Source organism: Folsomia candida, unplaced genomic scaffold (assembly GCF_002217175.1).
Source record: "Folsomia candida strain VU population unplaced genomic scaffold, ASM221717v1 Fcan01_Sc002, whole genome shotgun sequence".
NCBI classification, from domain to species: Eukaryota; Metazoa; Arthropoda; class Collembola; order Entomobryomorpha; family Isotomidae; genus Folsomia; species Folsomia candida.
In genome coordinates, this window is record NW_019091194.1 from 12,381,532 (window position 1) to 12,409,523 (window position 27,992).

At 35.5% G+C, this 27,992-nt stretch overlaps 4 protein-coding genes and 1 long non-coding RNA gene across 7 annotated transcripts; 2 read left to right on the forward strand and 3 right to left on the reverse strand.

Annotated features, from left to right (window-relative positions):
- Positions 1-22: 22 nt before the first annotated feature.
- LOC110843453 lies at positions 23-3,559 on the reverse strand. Of its 3 annotated transcripts, none has more exons than XM_035847863.1 (7): positions 2,749-3,559; positions 2,334-2,663; positions 1,776-2,103; positions 1,192-1,481; positions 800-1,096; positions 476-690; positions 23-406 (listed from the first exon to the last, which is right to left on the reverse strand). In XM_035847863.1, the coding sequence occupies exons 1-7, from the start codon at positions 3,060-3,062 to the stop codon at positions 276-278; spliced, it is 1,905 nt and encodes a 634-aa protein (XP_035703756.1). In that variant the 5' UTR covers positions 3,063-3,559; the 3' UTR covers positions 23-275. The 3 variants fall into 3 exon arrangements, with proteins under 3 accessions (XP_035703756.1, XP_035703755.1, XP_021945109.2); XM_035847862.1 differs by having other exon boundaries at positions 800-1,099; positions 2,749-3,554; XM_022089417.2 differs by having other exon boundaries at positions 800-1,099; positions 1,776-2,007; positions 2,749-3,553.
- A 5,491-nt stretch (positions 3,560-9,050) lies between these two features.
- On the forward strand, positions 9,051-11,568 carry LOC110844715 (putative glutathione-specific gamma-glutamylcyclotransferase 2). Its single transcript, XM_022090985.2, has 5 exons — positions 9,051-10,066; positions 10,145-10,239; positions 10,336-10,371; positions 10,475-10,699; positions 11,242-11,568. The coding sequence occupies exons 1-5, from the start codon at positions 10,006-10,008 to the stop codon at positions 11,434-11,436; spliced, it is 612 nt and encodes a 203-aa protein (XP_021946677.1). The 5' UTR covers positions 9,051-10,005; the 3' UTR covers positions 11,437-11,568.
- A 94-nt stretch (positions 11,569-11,662) lies between these two features.
- Positions 11,663-13,339, reverse strand: LOC118434326. Its single transcript, XM_035847580.1, has 2 exons — positions 12,068-13,339; positions 11,663-11,998 (listed from the first exon to the last, which is right to left on the reverse strand). The coding sequence occupies exons 1-2, from the start codon at positions 12,906-12,908 to the stop codon at positions 11,970-11,972; spliced, it is 870 nt and encodes a 289-aa protein (XP_035703473.1). The 5' UTR covers positions 12,909-13,339; the 3' UTR covers positions 11,663-11,969.
- An 885-nt stretch (positions 13,340-14,224) lies between these two features.
- Positions 14,225-27,980, reverse strand: LOC110844539. The gene is made up of 3 exons (XM_022090760.2): positions 27,463-27,980; positions 18,199-18,769; positions 14,225-14,963 (listed from the first exon to the last, which is right to left on the reverse strand). The coding sequence occupies exons 1-3, from the start codon at positions 27,526-27,528 to the stop codon at positions 14,686-14,688; spliced, it is 915 nt and encodes a 304-aa protein (XP_021946452.1). The 5' UTR covers positions 27,529-27,980; the 3' UTR covers positions 14,225-14,685.
- Positions 15,773-17,268, forward strand: LOC118434327. Its single transcript, XR_004833935.1, has 3 exons — positions 15,773-16,062; positions 16,185-16,249; positions 16,335-17,268. It is a non-coding gene; the product is annotated as an uncharacterized LOC118434327 (long non-coding RNA).
- Positions 27,981-27,992: the final 12 nt, after the last annotated feature.

Consider the following 27,992-nt stretch of genomic DNA (forward strand, 5'->3'; position numbering starts at 1 on the left):
GAGCTATTATTACAAAAATGCAGAACTGCACAAGTTTGTATTTATTTGAATACCAAAACTAATAAACATATCTGCATCTGCTACACTCATATAATTATGATAGACTATGCATAAATGGAATAAAGTTGACAACACGTAGAGCACACGTACATATATCCAGTCATAGATAAATTTTTAAATATTTCATGAGATCGGTTAGTTCGCACACCTCACACGAACTTCAAATGCATACGTAAATGTCAATCTACATATACATATGTAAGTACAATTGCCATTCAAGGGTTTATGGAAGTCGTGGGACTTTTCCCTGCATTCACGGTATTTGTTGAGTGATTTGATTTAGATCCCATTTCTATGTTGACCACGGGAGCATAACTGAACCACGGGATGAGACCAGACAACCTTCCTATTTTTAATTTAACATACCCAGTTAAAACTATAACAGCAAATGTAAAAAAATAACTACACAACTTACTTGATATATTTGGATGCTTCTGCCAAGCCCATTTTTTGAATTCCGGATGTAGTAGGACCATAGTCGAAAATACAATTTCGGGTATGCTAAATATGGCTTCAAATATTATAGCGTACCATGTGAAGTAAAAGCCTGTTATTTGGAGAAAGAATAGCACCAGTCGAATTATCCAAATTGGGCCTGACATCAGGATTAGTTTGCTGAACAGTCGAAACCTAAACAGAATAAATACAGTTGCAGGCCAGCCATATTTACGTATGCATCCACAGATTTGTAATTTAACATTAGAAATAAATTTTTATTTTCAAGTATTTTATAGCATACGACTCTAAGTGTCTTCTCCCACCGGGCTCCTTGTAGAGAACCGAGCCTGTTTCTTGCCTCAACCCAGCAATGGTCACGGAGGTTCTGATGAAGAGCACCAAATTGAGAAAGATTAAGAAAATTACGGGTAAATTGTAATACGGAATTGTGCGATGGCTGTAGAGAACGCAGTATTGAGATCCACACGTTTTTCCTTGTGCTCCAAAGTAGCTGATGGTAACAATCGCCGCCGGGAACATTGTCGAGAACAAAAGATTAAAAATAAAATAGTGCGGCGCAACAGGCTTTGGAATTTTACTACTGTAAAAACCAAAATTATATTTTCATGTAATTACTAAATAGCGGCCTCCAATCGTAAGAAAACAACAATGATTCAAAATTATTTGTCAGACCTAAACGTTCTCCATAATCCAAAATCAACACATGTCAACCAAGACAAAGTGGACAAATAGAGAAACTTCATGCTAAAATCCGTCACTTTGCAGCCCAGCGTTCTTGTCTCAAGAGCCAGTATTGCGGAGTTGATGTTGACAAGAAACATGGAGAGGAGATACGAAGAAAGTGTCCAACCGTGTACATTTTTGTGACTTGTTATGAATTTCGCCATCGCAGCAGAAAGGAGGAGAGGACAGGTTGACAGCCAAATTGACGCCAAGAAGTATGCCTTTATCGGGCTCTGTTCCTAAAATTAGGTTAGACCAGATACTTTATGTACATCCAAACATATATATTTAGTCAAATACTAAATACACACGACGAGCAGTGAAAGTCTTCATTGCATTGATGGAATTATGCATAATCCTGCATGGAATTCTCTAATATTTCCACTTCACTTTCCTACTTATTTTTTAGTCAATTGACACTCTTTCTGGGTGTGAGTTCTAATTCTAAATACATATACTCACCATTACATTACACTAACGACGTCTAAATATTTACCTAAGTAAATTGTTGCGTAGTAGTAAATTACGCTTACCGATTGTTGGAGAGAATCAGAAGGTTCACAAAACATGAGAAAGTTGTTCAAAGATTGTACACATTTTTGTTGAAGGATTTGGTTATCCGTGGGTCTTGTGTCATAGCACAAAGCGTTGTTAAAGTATCCCTCCACACAGTAATTGTCATGTTCCATTTTATTCATGTAGCTTTTCCGATGAAAAAGTCCACTAGCAGTCTCATATTCAACTCCAGTTGCCGTTATTTGAAATCTACAACCCATTTCGTATGGCATTTCATGAAATGAATCATTCCCATCATTTCCACTGACCGGGGGCAAATCTTCCAAAAAAGATGAGGGAGACATGCTACATACACAAAGGGGTTAACAGATACAGTTAAGGGTGATGCGAACAAGGTAGTATTCAGCCCTGTTGTAGGAATATTAAGCAATTAATCTGCACGTGCCAACTACAAATACATATAGTGACAAACATTTTTAGCATTAAAGCAGAATGCCGGCGGAAATGAGATACTGATTTGGAAAGGATTGATGAAACGTATGCAGTTGCGAAATAAGTACACAAACGCTACTTACTTACTACTTGCACATGGATCGGAAATATATATTTTAAGATCATATCCTGGTGGGCATGATAACGGAATCGCGATTGCTGTTGACGTGGAATTGATGATGACGGATGACTTGAAATTTTGAGACCCATTGACAATTTGAAATGGAAGTCGTCTATCTTGTTCCTCATGGGACTCTGATTCTACTAAATGCGACGATATCTTTGGTCGAAAATGATTTGATGCCGCTCGACAATTTTGGTTCTCAAAGTCCCATATTTCATCTTCTGGACAGCATTTCTTCGCAATTGGTTTCAACTTGGCCAAGTGGCAAATCTTTACTGTATTGTCCTTGCTGTCAATATAGACAAAAATATATTGCAACGCTACGACATTGATACGAAAACTTAATTTGTGAAATAATCCGACGAAAAACTTACGAATTCAAACAAAAATTATCTGGTGGATAAAATACATCATCTTCATTTAAATAATTATCTTTAGTCAACTTTAACTCGGATATCTTAAAACTTTTATTCCCACAATTATCAAAGTGTGTGATATTAAATTCATTCAATTCTGGACCTCTTTTTACGACGCTTTTATCCAGAGGCACTGGCCTGTTCACGTAATTATAAAATCTTTCAAACTCTGCATCTGCACAACGTTGTAACATTGTCAATGAATTCTCTCCGCGAGCTTTTAAAATTAATGTAAAAAATAAAACAAGGCCAGAGTATTTTCCGTTCCTCATTAACCCAAAATATATGCACAGGTAAAATTCCCTAGTTTTTTTCAGATGTATTTTACACGAAGCAGGCCTAACACTGGTTTCATAATAATTAGGTTAAAGTTTTAATGCACTCGCATTTGGAACTGTTTAGGATTAGTTTCACAAGCAGTAGCCGCACTAAAGAAAAACATAGTTTGTAATTAATTATTCGTGATTGTCGTATAGTACGCAAATGCATACGCACAATAAAATGTTAAAATATCTGCACATCATCTAATTGAATTTCAACGAACAACTGCCTATAGCAAATCAGTGGCTTGATGAAAAGTGCACATAAATGTACCAGTGGCTCTACATACAACAAATATAGATATATATTTGATAGAGATGAGAATTGCGAGGCAACTGTTGATCTGACCCGAGACAATCCTGAACTTATCTTAAAATGCACTGTGATGCTACCACAGAGAATTCTCGGATTCAGAGTGAGCAAGAAAACTTGGAGCAAACGCCTTAAATCGCTGGAATGGTGGTGATTTTATAGTCAATGTCAATGTCATGCGTTGCATCGCCAAAGCAGTTGCACGTATCTAGTACACTGAATAAATTCGAATTGTGTAGAGCAGTAATTTTAACATTTTAGATGTTCCACACATATTATAGCGTACACTGTTGATTTAATTTATCAAGTTAATTTTGGAAGCTTTCTCATCAAGAGACAGTTCTGGAGAATCGTGTCAAGTGACAACCCTGGGGACCCCACTAAAGAACTCCTAGCAGAATTTGAGGACAACTTGGTCTTTTAATGCACCGGATAAATGCTGTCGTGCCAGAGCGGCACACGCAGAAGAGGAACATAATTTTGGAGTCATGTTTCAGTACCACATAATTTGACCTTTTTGCGATCATTCATGTCTGCAAGGTAACCCAGCACCATGCACTAATTTGAAATAGATCATGAGCAACAGTTTTCAACTTTGAACTTTCTCCGCTTTAAAGCCACAAAGCCGCCCACATACGTCAACTGCCACGAGGCTAGATGTGCTTTAGAAAAAGTTCAGGAGATAAGGCAAATGAGCCGTGTTTCGTGAAAGTCGAGCTCAACCAAAGTGATGAAGCGAGAACACGAAAAAAAGCTCAAAGTGAAAGTAAGAAAGAGCTGCTTCACTTAGGCGTTGAGGGATCTTCCGTTTAGCGTGACGTTTACAAAGGGGATTTAATAAAAATGAAAACTGCCTCGTGTCAAAAGAAATGCATCATATTTCACCAAACCACGTAGTCACTTAACCACCACAAAATACTGCTAAATAAGAGGTGCCAGTACTTTAGGGCTTATGCATGGTAGAATTTGCATCAGCCCACACAGATAATAACAATATCGGCTCAAACCTTATCCTTAGTTTCGTATTTCAGTCATACGCACATAACGTAAATGATTCATATTTGTTTGCATCATCATCTGTTCATAATTCAACTTCTTGGAGTCTTCGTATATTCATTTTTGAAAACAAATTAACACATAACACGCTTTTATTTACCCTTCCGAACACATTTTTTATTCTCAAATATAACCCCGTAGTTGTGTAATTCTAGAATAATTTTCCGCTTTGAACAGGGAATACAAAATTGTTTGATTAGGAAATAAGAAGACGATTTCGAATTTCATGATGCCTTTTGATGCTTTGATAATTAGTTTGGCAAAGCGACAAAGGTGCAAATACATTTGTTACTTATGTATTCATATTTAATTTTTATAGATTTTAAATACGATTTAAATGTTAAATTTTGGAAATAAGAAATCAAACAGTAGAATATAAAATATTTTATGATGTATACATATTTTGTGCTTATAAAATTGGCGATAGATTTTCACTTATTTATCTTTTGACACGTGCCCATCTGATTTGAATTATCGATTATATATCGTTTCTGAGTATTTATCACTCGATTGGTTAGAAAAACACAGTCGACAGTAGCTTTATTTATCTTGCTTTCGAAACAACTCACTTTTGGTGTTACATGTAATGCAGTGTTTTCGGATAGGAGTGCCTGTATTGTTTGCTTTGACTTAAACGCCGTGCCCGTGACAGTTATTTAATTCACTGATTTTGCGAGAAATGCGAACAGCGGGGAAAAAGTAATAAAAGAGGTCAACAATTTTTGGATCTGTACAATTTGGACTAAATCACAAATCCAATAACAGAACTACGAAGGATATCCAAACTTAGTCAAGGATATGTAGATGTTGGAAGAAAAGGGTGATGTTGAGTTGACACTGTCAACTTGACAGTAGCAGCAACATGTTCATTAAAAGTGCCATAAAATAAAGTCTTACTTATTTTCATTCTTTAAATTACTCACAAGAAAATTTCTAATTTTGTCTCATAGTTTATTAATTTTTATGATTGAATAAAAAGCGAATATGCTCCATCAATAAGTTTTTCTTAGATGAGGCCATAGTTACTATATCGAAAAAAATCATCTAAGTAAGCATTCACTACAGGTCTGAAAAGCTTAATTTTTTCAGATCTCCGTCGATTTCCAACCGATTTTAATGAAATTTTGCCCAGAGTTAATTATGGCTACATCGAGTAGAGCCCTGATTTGGCCGCCTGAAGCATCCAACGGTTTATGAGATATTCAATAGAAACCCAACCAATAGTGTGTTTTTTGGAGATTTGAAAAAATTTAAGGTATGTATGAAAAAAGTACACGAATAAAAAGCTGATACATTTTTTCTATAAAAATACAAAATTAAAATTTTCCAAATCGGTTTAAAACTGAGAAAGTTTTGATGGTGGTGAAATGTGACCGCTCCCACCACCGCCCAAAGGTGAGTTGCTAAGGTCGGCCCAGCAACTTTTCAATTCAGAACACGATTGCTTGAAATTTAGTATCTAGGCTACGCTTGGGTCTCTTGAAAAGTTCTCGGAAATGTACCCAGTCGGATTTTTGGGACATTTTTGGGAGTTCATGGGACCTTTGACCTTACTTTTCAATACAAATAAAAACTAATAAATAAAAGAAACCCAAAAAAGGAAAGCTTAGATGAGGCTAAGAAGTGCGATAAAAAGTATTTAATAAATTTCTTCTCCAGTCAAGGATATAGAATTTTAATATTTCCAGCATCAGCGCCCCATTTCACTACCATATACAAACAAATATGCATCAAATCTAAAAAATTATGAATGCAAATATACAGAAAGTTGATAAATATACAGGTCTGACCTAATAGAGTCGACTCTTAGTAATATGTGTACATAAACATGTTGCTTATGCAATTTAGTCAGCTTAAATTGAAATGGGGCGCTGATGCTGGAAATATTAAAATTCTATATCCTTGACTGGAGAAGAAATTTATTAAATACTTTTTATCGCACTTCTTAGCCTCATCTAAGCTTTCCTTTTTTGGGTTTCTTTTAAATGTTTCAACTTTGATACCATCATTTTTTATAAGAATAAAGTTTATGTGTGAGTTGTTTTTTAATTCGTTTACTTTAAAGATGTTAATCATAATGCTATAGGGTAATAGCTTCGAATGAAACTTAGAAAAACCCAGTGCATAGTCTTCATTTAGCGTGACGGTATGAGACCCTTCTTAATTTTCTTCATGCTCTCAAATTTGAGTGCAATCACACATTCATACCAAATTTCAGATTTTTCCGACCAATATAAAATACAATGTGGGACACCCTGTCTGGTCCTGACAAAAATATTCTTGCATCCCACTTCAAATTTCAGACTTGTAACACTATTCTGAAATTTCGGTTCAGAATACCCCACCCACCTAGATGACCCCCACCGGTCATCCAGTGGACCGATTTTGCTAATTTTTGAACTAGGCCTTTACGTTTGTAAACCACTCGTATATGCAAAATCGCATGTCAATCGGTTCAGCCGTTTTGGCTCTATCGTTTTTCTAACAAACAGATATGCCCGACGGTTACACAAGCTCGGACTCGGGCTAAAAAGGGCAAAAAAGAAAGCCTGCCCTGGAATTATTTAGTCATTTGATCAAAGTTTATTCTTTGACAGCATAATCTTAGTTGGGACGAATTTATTCATCCTCAAATTCTGTGCAAATTGGTTCATGAATAAGGATTTAGGCTGTCTGGAGACGTGACAAGGGAATCTTTTTAGATGTCAAGCACCGAATTGCTGCACATGTCTCAAACTGTGTTGGTACAATTAAAACGTTAACATTAATATTATCTGAAAAAATTATCATACATAATGAAAATTTGGCCATTAAAATTAAAAATCCACAAATAATATTTTTGACAATGCCCCCAAAATAATATTCTACTGAGATTTTAACTATACAGCTCGTTGACTGTTTCTTCGTAAAGTTTCTTCGAGATTATTCATGAATGGCCGTAAGTTAAATTTACAGAAAAAAACAAATCGATGGTTGCAATCCGAAAAGGTTCCCTCGTGAAACTGACTAATGAAACAAAAGAAAAAGGTTCAAGATGAAGCCTAGAAATTTATACCATCTTCGTGGGTTTCGCAATTTCAGAAGAAGGAGAGAGAGGTTTGACATTGAACTTTTATGTCATTCTCATTTTCTAGAAAATTCTTTTATGTTGATGGAACACGAGAGCAATGGTGGGTACATATGTATGCACGAGTCATTATTGTTGACCAAACACCAACCATTCTATAAAACTTTTTAAAATGAAGATAAAACACTATTTTGATATGACTGCGTTTGCTTCGAAATTATTTTACCAAATAATAATAAAATTTAGATGTACTACATATTCTGCCCATATCTACTTCAATATTCATCCTAGACTTCACGGTTTCAAACGACAGGCGAAGACACCCAAAACTACACGATTGCTTGCAATTTTTAATGCGATAATGGGCTACGTGTCTCTATATCTCTATAGAAATGGCGTCAATTAATCATGCTGAATTTGTGTAAATGTTTTTTTAAACAAAATTTCATAATTATGAATATTTTATTTTATACAGTGTGGATCTGAAACTGTATATTATTTTTACTGACCAAAATTTTAGTTTATTTTCTAAATGAATACGAGCTATCCAGATATCAAATGAGTATTTATATGTGAATTCAATGTCGATGGTACACACATCGTTCTAAAAGTACAGTTCAAAGGTCAGAGTTCTCGTACATAAGACACGAAAAGCTATTATTACAACAGGAACTACGCCGGGTCGAGAATCGAGGTAAATCAACTTTATTTCGCAGTCATGCATCTGAAACGTGATAAATAGTTCACTGTACGCATACATATGTACTTACACGAGTGGAGCCATTGTAAATAAGGCCGAGTTTAACGATGGCAATTAAATCAAAGTCAAGGATTCATTAGTCATTACAAGTTTCTTGATTTGCATATGGATGAATAAACTCCGGTATTCCCTATTAATTGGGAATTTCATATCATATTCCATTTAATTGGAGATTTGGCTGTGGAAATTCCAAAAATTCAATTTAACACAACTGACAAGTGTCTTTTCATTAACTTTGCTTTGTTGCATACAGTTGCACGAGATTGATCGATTCGCAAATTGCAGTGGTCAAACTTAGGCTATTCATAGTACGCATAAGTATATATGTATCTAATCTCCTTCGCTTTCATGCAAAAGTTTGTTGCGGAAAAAAAGATTACCGAAAATTGCATACACTGCAGGTATGAGAAGATATTTTGGCTGGTGTAACATTTGATGAACATGTGCACATTTTTCTAATCTTTATCCTTCCCTTGCATTTAACCCTGGTTTTGTGCCTAAAGCACAGTTTTGCAGCTTATTGCAGTCGAAATCCTAACTGAGGCTTGCATCAGCCAACTTTTCCCCACTGAGAACATCCGGCTCCGTTATTCTCCCATTCCGACAATGTTATTTTCAGTCAGTTTGCTTCCATTCTTTTACAGAGCTGTATGTACAATTGAGCTTGCCTGAATGTTCTGCTTCCTCGAAGCAATGTATCACATTCCTTGCTCATGTTCATGCAATTTGTGGTGACGCCTGAGCTAGGATTATTAGTTGGTTAGGTTTAGGCAGCTCTGCTACTGCAATACCACTGTCATTCATTATTGTCGATGCCACATAAAAGAAGTGTCTCACAAAATTGTGGGTTCATTCCAAAGTTCTCAGTCAATCCGTCATCACAATAATTACCGTCTGTTGACCACCTTCAAGAAAGGTTGAATTTCAGTCACCTGTAAAACAAAATTCACTCAAGTTGATTTTCCAACGTCAAAACATTTACATTCCATTTTATATTCCGTGTGGAAATTTTTGCCCGAAACCAGTGTCACGTTCTACCCATTATTCGCCATTCGAGAGGAAATCTTCCCACACACATTTATCTGGTCCACCGAAACAGCAGCTTATCGATTTTCCTCGCCAAACCAACCTGCATCTCAAGTTGTGAAAGCCTTGCTCCAGTATTTCGTTGGATCTGCTGGCTGAGCTGCCCGTCTCAGTTTTGCTCGAGTGACGCAATCATTCGTTGCATAACTTCTTTAACCATTTAAAAATCAAAACTACCTACAAACGGAATTTTACCAGCATTGTTGAACACAACTTCGTACGAAATAAAACGCATAAAATAATCCTAACAAAAATAGTAAATCGTGTAGTAATCATCATCATCATCTGACGAGTGACGCGGATTGCGTTGGTGTACGTAGTAACCTTTCGTTTGCAAAACATGATATTGCTTGAACTACTTTTTCGGTCTACACGAAAGTGAATCAGTAAAGTGCCAGACAAATTGATGAAGTAATCTTGCTAAGGTTGAACCCCGTGACCAAGTCTCTGAAATAAATAGAGCCGCCTACACACACGAACAAATCCAGTCAGTGATCTTATGCCATTTGATCTTGAAGCCGTATAAATATTTAACTGCAGTGTGTTGTTGCTGAAAAAGTTCATCAGAAATTCATCCTTGGGTTCATTGAGGCTCGTTGCGTATAGGAAATTCATGACCATGAAGAACGAGGGAGTTTGGATATTCGCATATGGTTCACTTTGCTGGAGACCTGGTGAGTAAAATAATTATGAGATTTTTTATGATGCCAACAGGGTTTTGATGTATCATTTATGGAATTATTATGGTTCAGGTTTCGAATACGAAGAAAAGGTCTTGGGTCATATTAAAGGTTTCGTGAGAAGATTTTGGCAAGGAAATACTGTTCATCGGGGCACTGAAGAAAAGGTAACCTGACACCATACATATGTAATCCTAACAGACTTCGCATTAAAAATTCTAGTTAAAGAGACGAGAAAATGACACTCTTTTATACTTTTGTAGCCTGGCCGTGTAGCAACATTAGTCTCAGATAATCATGTAAGTTGATTTTTATTTCAAAGATTTTATAACATGAAAATGTATCTTAAAACTATCTTGAACGCAAAAACACATTAAATTTGTATGTAAATAATTCATGCAGGGTGAAACACATGGATGTGCCTTTAGAATATCGGCAGCCAACTCTCAGAAAACGCTGAAATATCTGAATAACCGCGAGACGGTTTTGGGTGGATACTCGTCCGCCATGACCCTGTTCTACCCGTGTGACACTGAAATGAAGCCGGTGAAAGTGATCCTCTACATTGCGCTGCCTGGAAATGTCGATTGGCGAGGTCCAGACAAATTACACAATATTGCAGATGAGGTACAGAGAGCTCAGAATGCGTTTAAATAATTCCTGATGGCTAGTAGTACATATGTAGAGTATAGTTGCTGGCATATGTAACTAGTTAAAGGGCAAGGATTATTATTAAGCAGGGATAATCTCGGTCATAAATAACCACGTCATCTTCCTATTCATCACTTGTTTTGGAACCCAATTCGCTGAAATTGAGAATATTGCATAGCAATTTAGTAAATATCTACGTCAACAACTGTGATGTACGCAATCTTTGATGCGCATACTGAATTTTGTCAACATTGATTGATGAATAATTGTGGAATTAATCCAGCTCATTGTACTTATGCAACTTCCATTAAAACTAGATATATATCCTACGCACACTGCATGTATATTTTACAGTATTTTACTCTGTAATAGTCTACATCAGAAAGTGGGGGGATTCCTAATATAAACTTGTTGCTGATAAGTTGAGCTTAAATTAGGTCAATGCTCATCCTGATAACACAACAATTAACAAATACCATTTATTGCATTTATCTGATATGAGTTGGTTTGTATTTCAGGTGATCTCGGCCACTGGAGTGTGCGGTAGTAATACGGAGTACGTGCTAGACCTTTGTGTATTCCTGCGGGCCAACAGTTTCAAGGATGACCACTTATTTGAACTTGAAATGATTATACTGGAGAAATTAAAAAATCCTGAAGAATCGCCATCAGAGTCAAACTCGTCCTCCGAGTTTGACACGGATAGTATATGACAATTTCTAGCCTTGTCAAAAGAATGCATAGTATTAATTAAATTATTGCTAGCATACATTTGTATCTCTCTAATTTTTGTACCAAATATCTATACAAACATAACTAAATTAAAGATGTATAATTTCTGATAACACCGCTTTTACGATATCAATTATTCTGAACTCCCAGGAGTTTGCATAGTCCGAAAAGAACAGAACTATTGGGGTTTTCCTAACATGTAAATCTTATCTCGCAGGTAATTCCTTCGTCAAAATCATTGGGCATACATACAAAACTATTTATTTGTACGCAATATGACAACTTGGGAAAACATTAGCAATAGCTCAATAGTTAAGTTTGCAAGTTCAATGGTACGGCTCCACAAGCATCGAAGGTTAAAGCACACTTGTACAACTTGCATATCATTACAACAGTCAAATAAAGACCTGCTTATCATTCTCATAACATAACAGAACTGGAGAGGAGAATGCATGTCAATTCCAGGGATACATACATAAGAAGGATTTCTGCTTGGATTCCCTAGGAATAAATCTCATACGTATGACATGGTCGCATCTCCACCTGAAACCATACAAAAGAACAATCTTCATATTTTTTAAATTGACCAGTTTTTTCTGATTTTTGCTCTACCTTCGGGTAAAAATGCTATTTTATCTGCATTATTAATAGTGGGCGACATTTCTGTCAGTTCTTGTGGTTGCCAAATAATATCAGTTTGCGCATTGGTTTTGCCATAATGTCGATTGTATGACGCTGTGATTGCTGACCTCACCTCGGGAGAAATTTCAGGCTGGATGCATACCTTGACACCAACGCGAAGTGGAGGTTTCTTTGTACGCTTTAAAAACTTTTGAAAACGTTCAATGGCTGAGCTTTTCAACATGTCCCCCTTGGTTGAGAGAAAGTTGGCCTGACTTGGTCTTTTAGGGGTATTTTCTCCAGAACACGAGCCCAGTGACTGCTGAGATGGTGTTTCGCACAGATTTTTGCTAACGGAGCTGGGTGTAGATGATCCTGTTCTGGAACGAGACTCGCCTTCAGCTGAATTTCTTTCGGTATTTTGTCCTAGGGAATTTTTGGTCGATTCAAGAACCCAAGGAAGTTTCTTTCGTTGATGATGTCCAATATGAGTTCTTGGGAGGAGTTCTTGTGTTTGCAGTGAGTTTGCTCTAGTAAACGCCAGGAAGCCGAGACTTGAAGATATTCCTGACTTGACCGTTTCTTTGGATGTTGAAATCGCTAGTGGTGTTGGGAGTGCATTTTTATCGGAGGCATTCACTTTTAAGTACGTTCGTAAATTTGTTAAAGTGTTGCATATTTCTCCACGACTTAATTTGTGTATCGTTGACTGAGAAGGGATGGATGTGTCAATTACTCTAATGGTTAACGGACGATTATCCCCTGTGCCCCCATTATTTAGAGTACTTTTAGGTGAGCATGGCTGACTCATTTTCTTTGGGTAAGTGTACATGTATATGAAAGAAAAATTACAAAATCCTCTTATAAATACAAAATGAGCGGAAAAATCGGTTATCTAATGAATGCCTTTGCCATTCCGTAGTAGATTGAATGAGCTCGAAAGGTGATAAGTTGTTATAATTTTTAAATTATCATAGTTACACAATCTGAACATGAGTATGAAAAGTAAGCTAACTCGATTGCTTGACTTTAGGTGTCTTCATATGTACGTAGGTAACGCTTCTCCCAGAGTACTAAAGTATCAAATAATCGTGGTAAGCCAACTACTAATTGTAAGCAGTAATTGTTGTAATAATTATTTGGGATACAGCTATTGAGTGAACAAAAGCTGTGTAACGCATACAGCCAATATTTAATTTTTGGATGTATAAATAACTTATAGGTAAATTAATAATGCAAAATGCTCGAAATGATAATTAGGGTTCATCTTAATTTTTCGTTTTCTATCTTGACTTATAATACAAACTGACTACATATTCAACAGAAGTTATAAAAGTTAACAATCACACAGTTCAATTTTGTAAGCTATCATACAAAAGTACTACGGGCATCATGTTTAAATACATGTCATATTTCACTGGCTATTTATTTATCTTTTATTATCATACAAAGATACATTTTATTTTTACTATATGTATGTGCAGGCATCATTATCATATGATTGTCATATTATTTTTTCAATAAATTTCTGAATGATTTCTGATTATAGAAGAATTAGTGCATAGTTTAGTAAAAATTTGAGAGCGACATGTTTAAACACATGCAAACCAGGCTTTGATTTTATTTACTAAAATTCATATATAAAGCCCAAACCGACGAAAAAGAATTACGAATTTCTGTTGAAATAGATTGTTTCCATTTCCTGTCTTTCTAGAATAATACAAAATTCCAGGTCACCGTCAGATCAAAAGCCCTCACTCACATGTATCTCGGCCTGTGGTCACTGTAGTAGTCACACACCTCATAAAACTCAAGTGTGTAATTTTTATCCATTTACACGTACATCTTTTCTTTGTATTTTTCATCTTCAGCTGTTGACGATTAGTAAGAATATTTGTTACGACTAAAATGAACCTCATCGTGGGACACAAAAAAGTCGGAAACAACAGCAGTACAATCGTGATCAAAAGCATAATTACGTTTTTAAAAAGTTCTCAGATTTCATCTTTTTCATAACCTCTAATTTCTAACCTCACTTTCTTTAACGATTGAAACCGACGGTCCGATCCAGCAGCGTCATGTACGTGGGCATGCTACAAAAGTCTCTACTAAATTGTTTCGAGTTACTCCAAAATGAAGCCATAAAAGTAAAGTTGGGACGCCATTTTTATTAAGAATTGTGGTCGTAATGGTAGGTTAATGATAATGCACATAATTTTTACGACATACCGATACATACATATTTCACATAATCGGAAAACTAGTTATCCCAATTGTAAGTGAAGCTAATCAATTTTATGATTTTTGTTACATAAATGACGGGATTATTCAAAGGTCGAATGTGCCATCGTATGTGGCTTACATATTTTCCTAACGACGGTTAGTTATTAAGTTACGTAAAAATTGCGAGTGTAATGAGATTTACCTAAAATATATTATAAACATTTCTTTCTTCTGTTATAAGTTATGCTAGGACAGGTGAAGCTACAGGTTGCATAATGGCATTTAAGAGAAACATTGATTTAAAATTCATGTTGATTCAATTTCTGGTAATGCATTTGGTAGGCAGAAATTGTCTTTGAGAAGTAAATATTTATATGCAGGTAAGATCATTTTTCAGCAGTTCTTGAACCCACAGGCGATCGAACGACAAACACGGCTGTCGGTCGGCCATTAAACGAATACTTTCCTCCAGAAATTAGAGCAGCTTTGTTCTCAGACGAATTTTCTTTGATTCCTGGCCGGCGTTTCTTCTTGGGAGACTCGATTTGATGAGGTCGGCCGTTGGAAAGGAATTTCAGTGGAAGTGAAATAACGCTTTGATTTTGCTCTATTGATGACTCCTGACCGGTCGGAATGAACGATCCAAATCCTGGTGGCATCATTCCTTCAAATGAAAATAAAAATTTATTAAATCGACATGAACATCAAGAGTGGATACAGGCGGACGATAGATAATGAATGTGTCCAACTATACGTGCGTATACGTATCTACACCGAAATTATAGCCGATATTATAACTGCTCGTCATTAGGCCAACTTAACAATTTGTAATTTATCTTCCATGACTGAGCTGATGGAAGAAGACGAAAAAAATGAGGAGTGAGTTAAACACTGAACCAATCATCACTTTACCTTAAATCCCTTACGTTAAGAGGATTAAGGACGTAACGATCCTCATTCAAGAACCTCTTTCAACCGTAATTTATTACCATATAGAGTAATCCCATCCCATATTTTAAGCGGATGAATAAGTCAAAACGAAACAATTCACATGTTGCACTACCAATCATTGTGTTTACTTTTAATCATAAGAAAAAATACCGTTAGTCAACTTCCTAACCTAACCAATTTCGGAGAGCGAGAGACGTACAAATAAATACCACCGTGGTTGATGGTGGAACTGCATTTTTTCCAGATCACGACTACTGCATTGTTTCCTAATAAATGAGCATGTAAACTTTAGCAAAAAAAACTCTGATCATTTTCAAATTGCCAATAATGTATGTTATACTTATTATGAGTGCGTAACATGGATTCGTCGTTCAATATTTACAGGTCTGTCTGTACGAGTCTCACATGTGGTCTTATTTTTTGTATTTAGTATTTCAATACACTTTTTTAAAAGAGAGCTGTTAATTGAGCCAAGCCAAAAATATTTCTCATGTGAAAGGTGTATGAATTAATGAATACTTGTCGTAATTGCCCATCCGTCGGGACTGCATGACTTTTCATTCTGCCATCCTCAGCTCTGCCAACTCGATATTTCAGGTACAGTTCAAATCTATGTATTTAGTTTAGTCTAGCACTCCTTTGAGAAAGAATCCTTTCTGCTGCCAACTTAATTGATAAGCCTTAATCTGTTAATTACTTTGTTGGCTCAGTTTACTGAATTAAATCGAATCCTGTTTGAAACAGGCAAATTACGTTGTTGTTACCTTGAACAACCTTGTACTTCACGCAGTCAGAATGTCAATCAACTTGAGGTATGTGTGTGTGTTAGCATACAAAATTTATATTTTTTACTACCAATTTCGAAAGTGTATGGCGATCAAAACAAGGAATTTTACCTTCTGGTTCACTTGCCTTTACAACTTTTCACTTACAGGAATATCTCTGCAATATTGGATTTATTGTCAATAAGATTTTTGCGCATGATGCCAAGAATGCACGGTTTGTCAAATGTTAAAGCAAACATTGTATGCCGTTCAGTTGTAATTTTTTATCTATTTAAGCAAGTTTATTTTTTGTTGTACAGTAGCACTGAAGACGAGACTTGGAATTACAAACAATTAGTTTCCAACTTAGCAAATCTAAATCTAATTGTCAGATTTATGTCGGTTCGTTCCTGCCCCAACAATTTTTTTTACATCCTTTTAGGTACTCACTGGTACATTTTAACATGCGCACATTTGTGATTCATTCTAAGTTGTCAAATTTACATAATCTTTCAAGAATATCTTCTTAGCAATTTTTGACGTTATGTATTTCTAATGGTAAAAGGGGTTTATTAATCCCACAAAAACTGTGTGCCGCATGTATTGTACATGTATGCGGTATGGTTCTGATAATCTCAGCTTTTATTATTACTTATTTACGTTGTAAAATTTCGGGTAATAACTTGGCAAATACGCCACGCTGCTCAAACTAGTTTTACCATTTGCCAATGATGAATAAATGGGACCCTTTATTTTATTTATTCAAGTATTCAATGCCAAGGTCAACGTATGTAAACAATAGTGACATAAAACGGGAGATAATTTGCTATCAATCTCAGGATGACTTACAATTAACTGAATGTAGAACATGTAGAATATAGTTTGTAGTATACACACAACAAAAAATCAAGTAATTTCGTCATGTGGCGTATCTATTTTTGGAAGGTATTCATGTTCACACTTCCAGCAAAAAACAAAATTTGACAAACTGCAATGACTTTGAAGAAGTGCTGAATATTTTCACAATGTAGTGTGAAATTCCTGGTTTCCAGACTGCAATAAAATGCACTTCGATGTTATGCACTTGCTTAAGCAATCCATAGAGGAAATATGATATTTCTGTCCTACAAAACCTAAACTTTAATCAACTATGAATTTATACATTCAGCACATTTTATGTACCCGCTTCGATGCTAAAGTATATATATGGTAATAATAATGCAGCGAAATACTATATAAAAATATGTAGTATAATCATTTGTGTATGTAATAAAGTTGATAAAAGGAAACATGTGCATAGTGATACGCAGATACTTATTTTACACGTATGTATTTCTGTGAGTACAGTACCTGCGTGACATCTTCACTAATAAGTAAAATGCACCTCAAGTTATTGACTCGCATAAACTCTTGGTAACACATGTTGGTTTTTCTGCAGTGGAAATCATTTCGACAAAAAATTACTATTCGAAAACATTGTGCGAGGATTCCTTGTGTGTCTAATTGAGCTGCATGGCCTTGTTGCTGGTCAATTTAATCATTAGAGCTTCTCATTGTAACCGACCGACCAATGGACTCAATAGTATGATACGTATCCTGCATTCCAATTCTACACACGTGATGAAAAACTCTTCATCTCATCAACAATACACAAAGCCACATCATTTGCCCACTTCATTTGTGATATGCTACACGACGACCAAACATGTACACCTTCGGTTTGAACTCATCATCAAAGATCGAGCCCAAGTTTTACTCGGAATACCAAATTAAATGGAGAGCCTTGTTTAATTTTGCATCGAACAATGAGATGTAGTAGCACAAGGCACAGCGGAAAATCAATCCACCCGTTTTAAGAAGCTTGTTGAAATCCTACATCATTTTTATGGCAGAGAAATCAATGAATCGAACAAAAACGAAGTATTTGCAAGTTTCCTTTTTTTGCTATCAAGATTTGAATAGCGAAAACTTCACAACAATGTAAAATGAGACACTGGTTACAAAAATTGGTTCGCTGAATTGATGGGTTACGATTAAAATTCCACTGTGGCCACAAGAACTAGGTCTCAAAATTATGTAACACTTGGTCCTCATCGATACCGCAGGATATTGAGAAATCAATCATTCGGAGACAATTTACATAGATAGATAATCTACGTATATTCTAATATGCAAGGTGCGTACCTTGTCCAGCAGACATTGACATGGGCATCGATGGCGAGTTGGAGTACGGATGAGGCGACACGTAGCCCACGCCAGGCATAAATACGTAGGGTACTGGTGGAAGTTTAATATAGAAAATGGGCGAATTTCCAGCATCAATTCGATTAGCTTTGGTTGGCCACGAGTTCCTATTTTCCATATTGTTCACGGGCCATGTATTCCCCATGGCCATGCCCCCATCATAACTTCCATAATAGTCAGAGTCGTAAGGGTTTCTATAATCGTTATTGTAGTCCATCAAGGGCTCAATCTCATTAGTTAGTGCTGCCTGTCTTGCCAAATCGAGAAGTTCCACGGGTGGAAAAGTTCGCAAAAATCGGCTGTTTTGCCTCGTTCTCGTGTGCTTTTTGGACACGGTTGTTGGTGCGAGTAGCTTGATTTTTATGGGCTCATTGGGAACCAAGTCCGAGATTGATGATGAGTCTTTGTTAACCGCATTCACCACTGCAGCGTCTACTTGGCACTTGAGGAATGAAGAAGAAAGGAGCATTAACATGAAAATTGAAACTGAATGTCCAAAGGTCGGCTGCATCTGAGAATAAAAAAACAAAAAATACAAATTAACTTTTTCATACATATTTATTTCATGCATGCTAAAACCCAGCTCCGAAAATCTGACTTTTATGAATTTTATAGTCTGCATACAGATATATAATTTTGTTTAACATAAAAAAATACTTAATTGCAGAGTAAATAAACTTTCAATTTTTAAACTTAATCGACCCTTGTCATTAATTAATCAATCAACTTTTCAAATTTAACTTCAAAACTCGAAACTGACATCCAGCTTAACATTCCCGTTGATTTCCGGGTCAGCAGGAAATTCATGCAGTGTTCAGGCAAGTCAATGGTCACGCGATACATCACTTTTTAAAAGAATAAGGTGTGCTGTACGAGCCACTTTTTATCATCAACATCCGATTTCCCATTAAGTTTGTTGGAGGCAGTTCCTATGATGAAGTTTGCTTAATCAAATTCTGCATGGCTCTACTAAATAAGCACAAGAATGAATTGTACATTTCGGACGAATTAGCGAACGTTGTGCTGTCTTGTGCATGTAATGCAGGGTTGTATAACAAAGTAAAAATCCATTTATGTTATCCGACAGAATGTTGAAACCGCAGGAATATGGGACTGCGTGAAAAAGCTTAATGCTTTTAATAAAAACAAACCAAATGTAACCCACAGTTCCCACAGTGGTTACGTTTGCACATTATTGAGAGACACATTTACACCCAAGTGTGTACTCGTATGGTTTCGAAAAAAGAAAAATATGATTTGGTGGCGTAGTTTTTAATTTTTATAAATCTATCCTTACACATAATATGTAGGACACTTACATAAGCAATACAACTGACGTATATGTAAGAGTTGTAGAATTTGATAACCATGCATTTTAACACCGTACAACTTTGTTGAAGCAAAAAATGTATTTAAGATTAAGCCCGAGTTTGCCAATCAAACAAATATTTAATATATAGCTTAGCCCTTCCTCTCATGTAATAAATGCACATGATACATGGTAAAAAAGTTGGAAAACAAGTTGTCCATCAGCAAACCATACTAAACTGTCAAACTTATCTGTAGCTAATTGGGCGGATTTCTCGAATATTAGTAATTTGGGTGCAATGAATTACCTACTTACCTACGAAATAGTACTTTTAAACGCTATCTCATTGTTTGTGTACCTCTGTACTAATTAAGAAAAGCCGCACTATTGAAATAAATACTTCTTTGTTAGACCTGCAGCAAAATATAATTATTGTTATTCTTGACCTAGAGACCTGCAGACGATAAAATATAATCAAAAGCAAGATCAATTCATTTGAGAATTTATCCAACATGCAGAAATAAAGACTTAAATGGGCTAGTTGTGTTAGTTGTGTTATTCGGTGCGAATCATGCCATGCTTGTGAATCATCTAGTCTAGAGATAAATGTGTTTAATTATTATAAAGGTTTATAGATTAACCTGTTTGCATATAACCCGAGTTAAAACGTGCATAACTTTTATTTACGATCCCAAGACTTATTCCGACAAAAAAATATTATTAGATAAAAGTTTAATCTTCATTTACACGATTCATGCACTTATTGATGTAAAAGAGTGATAGTTCGCGTCTTCATTAACCATTTCATAAGAAGATGAGGCAGTGAGTTGAATCGTATTATTGAATGAATTGTTATCCAATTCAAGCTTTTTTCAGCTTTTTTCATTTTACTCAACACACAGAGAATTGTAAGGCTTGTAATTGTAAATCCGTATCAATTCTTGCCTTGCTTGGAATTTATCTAGTTTACCATTCAAATAGGTCACACACACTCCTGTATCGTGTTATTAGAGTACATCGAATAATAAAGAGATGATGATAGCATTTCTTGGCATTTGCGATGCTAGGAAGACGACGTTCACCATGTGAGATTTTGACCATGAGGAGAGGATGTTGAATGACATTGACCGAAACGGAATTGGATTTTTTGTATGACAAATAACAATAGGTTTCAAACATCAATGATGGTTAGGTGACATAATTATGGTAATGACTATGTGCGTACCATAGTGCTTCCTCTGCACAAATTTCATGCGAGATTGGTCGAATCCTCAATATGGAAGGACGCCACATTTATTACTTTGACGTATAATTCCATATTTATTTCTCATCAATTCGCCTCAACAACCATCCGAAATTTATTGCAACAATTGGTCTTCTTTGACAGCGTTCTACTTTCCATTCCGATTTTTTAAAAGTGATGTGTAGCATGTAATTTCATTGGCATCGTAACCATGATGGATTAAATTTATTTGTGGCATCGAGTTCAATTTCACCTTAATTTATAGTGTCTTTTCTTCACCACCGCCATTTTTTTAGATTACTTATTATTAATTCATTTAATTCCGGAAGGTGGTTTAAATTGTAAGGAAACGCCTCGCATTATTTTCAAATGAGACCTGATTAGAACTGTCAATCAGAAATACTAATTTCTTCGTCTGTAAATTACAAGAGGCTTGTCTTCAAACAACAAAACCTTATTAGCGCCGAGTGATAACAATGCTCAAAACAAACAACACTTAAATATTATGAGTCGAGATCATTATTGTTGTTGCATGGCTCAAAAATTTTTTCCATTTTTAGTACATCAAGCTTCAGGCACTTACAACAATACTAATAAATTGATATCATTTTTTAATTACTCTCAATTGTGCTTATCTCAATCACACATGTTGAAACCTTTATATTAATTTTATGGTAGCAATTTAAGACTTTCTTATCCGAACTTGAGGAGGAAGGACCTTTGTCGGGAATTCTGACTCATGAATCATGTTGAAAATATGTACTAGAATATGAATCCAATTACTCGCACCGTTGAGAATTATCCATCAATGAGTTAGTCCACAACTTTGGAAAAGAAGGAAAATTTCAATGCAAAGCTAAATATAAATAAGCATCAAACTAGATACAACGGGATGTCTAATCGGACAATTGGACACAGCAGAGATTAAAAAGAAAGTATATGCTAAGCCACTAAATGTGAAATGGCGACGTTTAGGCGATAATCAGTTGCAAAATTCACAACTTACTCATAAAATATGTTCAGGGTTCACAAAAACCTTTCTCACATTCCAACAGACAAAAAATAAAGTAATCAAAACTTGCCTCTGAATTATTGACCTTGCAAAAATCAAAACTTTCTTGATGTACATATACGATTACTTATGTAATACGATTATGGTTAGCAGCACTATTCACAATTTTTCTATGCTCATGTTGTATTTTGGGAAAAAAATTGAAAATGCAAAATACACTTTTATCTCTTCTTGTACTAAACCATCCCGTGATTCGATGTTGTATAAAAAGCAATATTATTACTACGTGGTGCATGCCTCAAACCTCAAGACGGTTAAAGTAGCAAGTATCAACCGGCCATCAGTCAGCAAAAAAATGTGATTGAACTTCATTCAATCATACCAATCAACTTACAGCGAAGAACATGTTTAGTATTTCTACATAACGATGATGCGACAAGACAGATTGAGATCATGCAGGAAATGAAGGGCCATGCTTACTTATTTCTCTCCGACACAGGTTAAGATCATGACCACGACAAATACTACAAATACTCGTATACTTAATATACGTATGTCTTCTAAACTTTTGCATGGACACCGCGGATTAATTTTGATTTATGTGATTATGCAACCATTTTGTATTTTATTTATTTGGCATTTTTCAAATCATGTTTATAAGTCTTCATCAAATTTTTCTGTATGTACTTCAACTGATTAATCAACAATTGAAACTCATGATTCCAATATAAATTGTGGCCACGATTATGCTTAAGTATAAGGTCACTCAAACTTGACCTATCCCTTCAGGCAGGATGAAGCAGTTGGTCGTGTTAGCATATGTGTATGTATGCATATTTGAAATAAAGATATAAATTAAGACCAGCACCAGCAGTCCAATCACATATGCACATAGCCATTCTGCCGATTTATAAAATATGTATTATACAACCAGTCGGCCGACAATGAATGGCATCAGTTACTTGTGTTGTGTATGTACATATACGCCACTCACAATTAAGCATGATTTCGTTTGCTTAAATATCAAGCCTCGCAATTCACAATCACACCAGAAAACGATAATTCGTTAAAGTTAATGCCAGTAATTTAATTCAGTACGGGATCGATGACTATCATCCGGCTCTCATATCTTCATGTAAAGCTCTCAAGAAGTGGTGTCATAAAAACTGGCCTTTCCTGATCTGACGAGTGGGTCGCCAAGTTTATTACTACAACTGAATTATGCTACTACATTTATACTACAAAGACTCATCATCGGCCACAACGCTCATCAATGCAATCTACACTTGTCACTGCACAGATTGAAGACGCTCATGCCGAAAACCTGGGCGTCATAAATAAGATCTTGATTTTCTTCACCTGGCCCGGGATCAACAAGCTACCAAATTTAAAACTGAAAAAGCGGCTACATTGGTGCTGGGCATTTCAATTTAATATTTATGTATTTATTTGCATGTTATACGACTTGGTGGATGTAGTAATTTTTGAATGTATTTCTTGCGGGTAGTAAAATGTTAAGGAAAACGGAATGTCAGACTACTTAAACTTGTTAAAGAATAAAAAAGGAAGGGCAGCACAGTGACACAATTCCCAATGGAGAAGTTGCTTGAATGGAAAGCATAATTTAAAATAAATTATGATCGACTCCATTATTTTTAGGAAAAGTTTCTTGTTTGACTTTTCAGTGGGCTTTGTGTGTAAGGTGGTGAACTTGAGTTGATGTCGGTTTCACCGGTTTGCTTATTTGGCTCGTTTGATGAGAAATGTATAAAGTATTTTACAAGTGCCTTCCTTCCTTCGTCTCACTCAAGCAATGCAATGTCACCGTTAACTCATTCGAAGCACTTATTTATAGATTCCTTTTGTTAAAAATAAGAGTTCGCTAACCAGGTCTTATCGTTATTCAAGCAGTAAAATTGTACCTATAAACTGCGCTTCATTAAATTCCTATAATCACTAAAGTTTCAATACTGATTTTTTTCACTAATCAGTTTTCCCCTTGTCAAAGTCGGTCGTCACACATCTTTCGACTGGCCGATAATTGGATGAGGGTGAATATTGCACGAAGCAGTCATTTCACGAGTCAATATTTGGTTTCCTATTTATTTAGTTATTGATGACTAAGAAAATTAATGTGACGTATAATATGTATAGTAATCTCAATCTGCATATGTTCATGTTGACCCCAGTCTGCAACTGTTTCTAATCAAGATCAAGAACTTTGAAACCACGTTTTAAAATTAAAGATGCATATTTATTATGCATATCTAATGCAGTCAATTTGAAAAACCTTTTAAAAAATGAAAATAAGTAAATAGTCTTAATTTCTGATACGTCTGTCAAAATATTGCAGAACAAATTATAGGTTGCGGATAGATCTGTCTGTATGTTGGCACCACTAGGATAATCAGTTATTGTATAATAATATAAAAACCCAAAAGGACTGAAATCGACTTTTCAGCCATGATAATCAAAAATAATTCGTCGCCATTATTATTGTACCCTGGTTTTCCGTCAACAAGTACCAGCAAGCATGTAGTGCAATCTGCACTTATCACCTTCAACTCGAAATCATAAAACATAAAATATTATGTTCTAGCAGATAATGATATCGCAGGTACAAATGTTTGGGTTTTTGACACTGCTTTGAATCAAGTACTTTTCTAAAAGGAAGACTGATTGATGAGCGGTTAAAGGAGTCACCTTTAAAGGGGAGGAATGGGGGTTATTATTATGGTCATTTTCGCCGAAACTACCTTGAACTGCATCGTCTTTGATTTGAACAAAGAAGGAACGACGAGTTTATTTCTCGTTGAAGCGCTTGTTGAACTTTTGTTTGAAATCACCTGTGGTGCAACTAACCGAGGTGCAATTTGTTTTCGCTTCACATCACCGTGAAGAAAGCCCACTTTTGTACGAGACACCACAATCATAAGTGTGTTAAGTGATTATAATGATGCTGCACTGAATTCAATATCTGCTGAATGTAGAGTACACGACAACGAATTATATCATCACAAACGCACACACACATAATCGCGTCATACAATCCTCAATACTACATCGTGGCATTATTTTTTGGAGTCGGAGTGCTCTATTCTAAATGCGGGTATTCATTACATTTCGTGGAAATTGCTGAGATAATTGTGCATTGTGAATAATTGTGCATTAAAAATTAGGTCTACAACAAGAAAGAATCAAAAAATTAAGCTAGCAAGCACATATTTATTTATAGAAAGTACTGGATGATAGGGCATTGCCATTGTCGCTTAATTTTAAATCAAGAAGAAAAAATCAATGCAAATATTACGACGACAAGGGTTAAGAGATAGACCACACAGCGATGCAATTGAGCCCATATTACGGCATAATGAATTTTTATTCTATTTTTACTAGTGTGTGTGTATGATAAGCATTATATTTCCGTCAATAAGGCACTAACGAGGGCGAGAGATTTGACCTTTCACGATTCGGCAATACCTTTGTTGTGCTCTCAGATTTAAAGATTTTGAGTGGAATTGTGTATATTCAATGTGAAAAGTGGAACATATTAGCAAATCCGGTGTTTAACCCCAATGCGAGAGTTTCGTGACTCAGTAACGGCGAAACAGCGATAGTTAACAATATTATTGTTGGCAATTTAATTTTATACATACTTTGGATAAATACGATTGGAAAACTCAAACGGTCAGACTTTTTCAAAAAATGTTTTTGGTTCAAAAATTATTTTTCCATTTTTCAGGTGGGCTTCTATATATGTACGTATGTAGATTCGAAGAAGTCAAGTGATGGGTCTAATATCAAATATCAAGTATCATGAATTCATGCAAAATTATGAGGCTCGACAAAGCTGACTAAACAGTAAATCCGTCTCAGGTTAAAAGCTGTCTGCTACAATTAATAATACAAAGATTAGCTACAATTTACCAGTCTGTATGTCTTATTCAGTCGGAATCACATCTTCGTCTGGTCTGAATCCTCTTGTTGGCCTAACAAAATATTTGAATTGAAACGTCAGTTTCAAATTCTTCACATGACGACTGCCTCACTTATGCAGACAATGAAGGATGGATGGCTTTTGCCACTCGACTTGCTATTTGCACGTACTTTTCTACTTGTTGACCCATCTTTGAAGCCATTCAAGCTGTGCTGGTGAGAGCACTGCTGGTGGCCATCATAACCACTCCTCAGTCAGTCAGCTTACATTATTACTTAACCACTTCAAAGTTATGCCCTTATTGTGCGGAAATAAAGTAAATATATTTGGATCCCTTGTTCATAAATCTGTATTACAAAGTAAACAAAACTTGGAAGAACGGCATGCCACCATAATCACGTTAATTTGCATAGTACCGAGTTCATGAAACTCAAATCTATTTTACAAATTAGCTCTTATAACTTGGATAGAGAAACAGTTTGCTTAAATATTCTTAAATGACAACCACTGTGAATTAATGATGCAATAAAAATGATTTAATACTTTCATTTTAAAGCAAGTAGTAAAAACTAAACATTTTATAAATTGGTTTTCGTTGCAAATATGAATTTGGCTTTGTCTCAACTGGAGAACTAGAATTTTAGAATTTATAGTGAAAAGTGTTCCAGCAAACCACACAAATTTCACAGTTTCGTATCATATGTATCTAAACGAGGTGTATGTATTTAGAATAAATGGGATGAATCGTAAGCATCAACCGTATACATTTGTGTGTAAGAAGAATATTGTTTGACGTTACAAGAATACCAAGTAAATATCCGTACTAAGGAATTTAATCATTTTCTAAAATTACAAAAAAACCGTTTAAATTTTGATATAAAAATCCACCCGGATTCTTTGAATACATGGACTAACAAGAGTCATGGTTTGTCTGGGATGTTTTTTGTACTATTTTTTCGCCAAAAGTGAGAAAAATTAAAGTTTAAAAACGATGAAATGATAAACAATAAATCTATGTATATGGATGGATATGTACAACCTGTTATTGAATTCAAACTTGACTTTTGACTCATAAAACACTAAAGAGTTTGATGGCTCGTTACTTTTTTGAAATGGGTGTTTCTCTCATTTGGCAGTCAGACATTGTCTGAGAAATGACAAAGAGAGAACAAAAACGGCAAAACAAATAATGCAGTGGGCGCTTTTATCCAAATGTCTTGTAAAACCTGTAATTAATATCTTTCACTGAATCATATTTTTCTTTTAATCCTTGCTCAAGAATTCTGGCCACGACTGCAAAGCTATGAAATTTTTTCATTCCAAGTATTTTCTAAGTGATGAAAATCCATGATGAAATTAGTCTATAACTTTATGCAATTCTGCACGAAATGTTTACATGAGATGCAATAATAATGATTATTATTATCAGTTAAGCTTTTTTTACTAAAAATTCCCTTATTTATACCGGTTTATGAATCACACGAGAATTAGATATGCATTGGATAGTCGTACGTTTAAAAATCGTAGGGAAATTGCCTACGCATTTCGATTCAGAAATAGAATTTCTTAATTAGTCCTACTCGATTCATAATTAGTCAGTAATTAATATTTAGCTTGTGACGACGAATGATCTTAATTATCCGATTAAATAGTTAGATTTTATATGCATAGCATAGCAGCAGGTCCAAAATACATATGCTTACCTTGGTACACCGATGTCTCATTTTCCCCAGTTCTATTGCAATATAATCCGATATTCTAAATAGCATGACAATTGTTTCAGCTCTTAATAATTTGGCAATAGTTTCACAACACAGTTTCGTGTAATCTACTTAACAATATTAAAAAAATATATTTCTTTCTTTACTAAAATTAAATGATATGACATTAATCTATATCGGTTTTCAGTTATTCACAAAATGAAATGGACCACTTTTTCTTGATACTGAATATGCCAATTTCAGTCCAATTTCGTGCACTAAAGAAGTTGGGTCGTTGTATCACTGGTGATCTATCTAATTGTCTTCCGCACCTGAACATCCTTTTCTTCAGTCGTGTGTCCAAAGTGAGACTGCCGCAGTTCTCACCGTCGCATCGCGTGGTGGTTGCAGAAGAGTCAAGGCGAAGGCAAGTTGAGATTCTTTCGAGAGCACGGCAGACGTTTTTTAAGCAGCCTGAGAATGGAGCATCTTTGTCGTTTGGTTTCAGCAGCAGGAGCACGAAATGAAGGAAG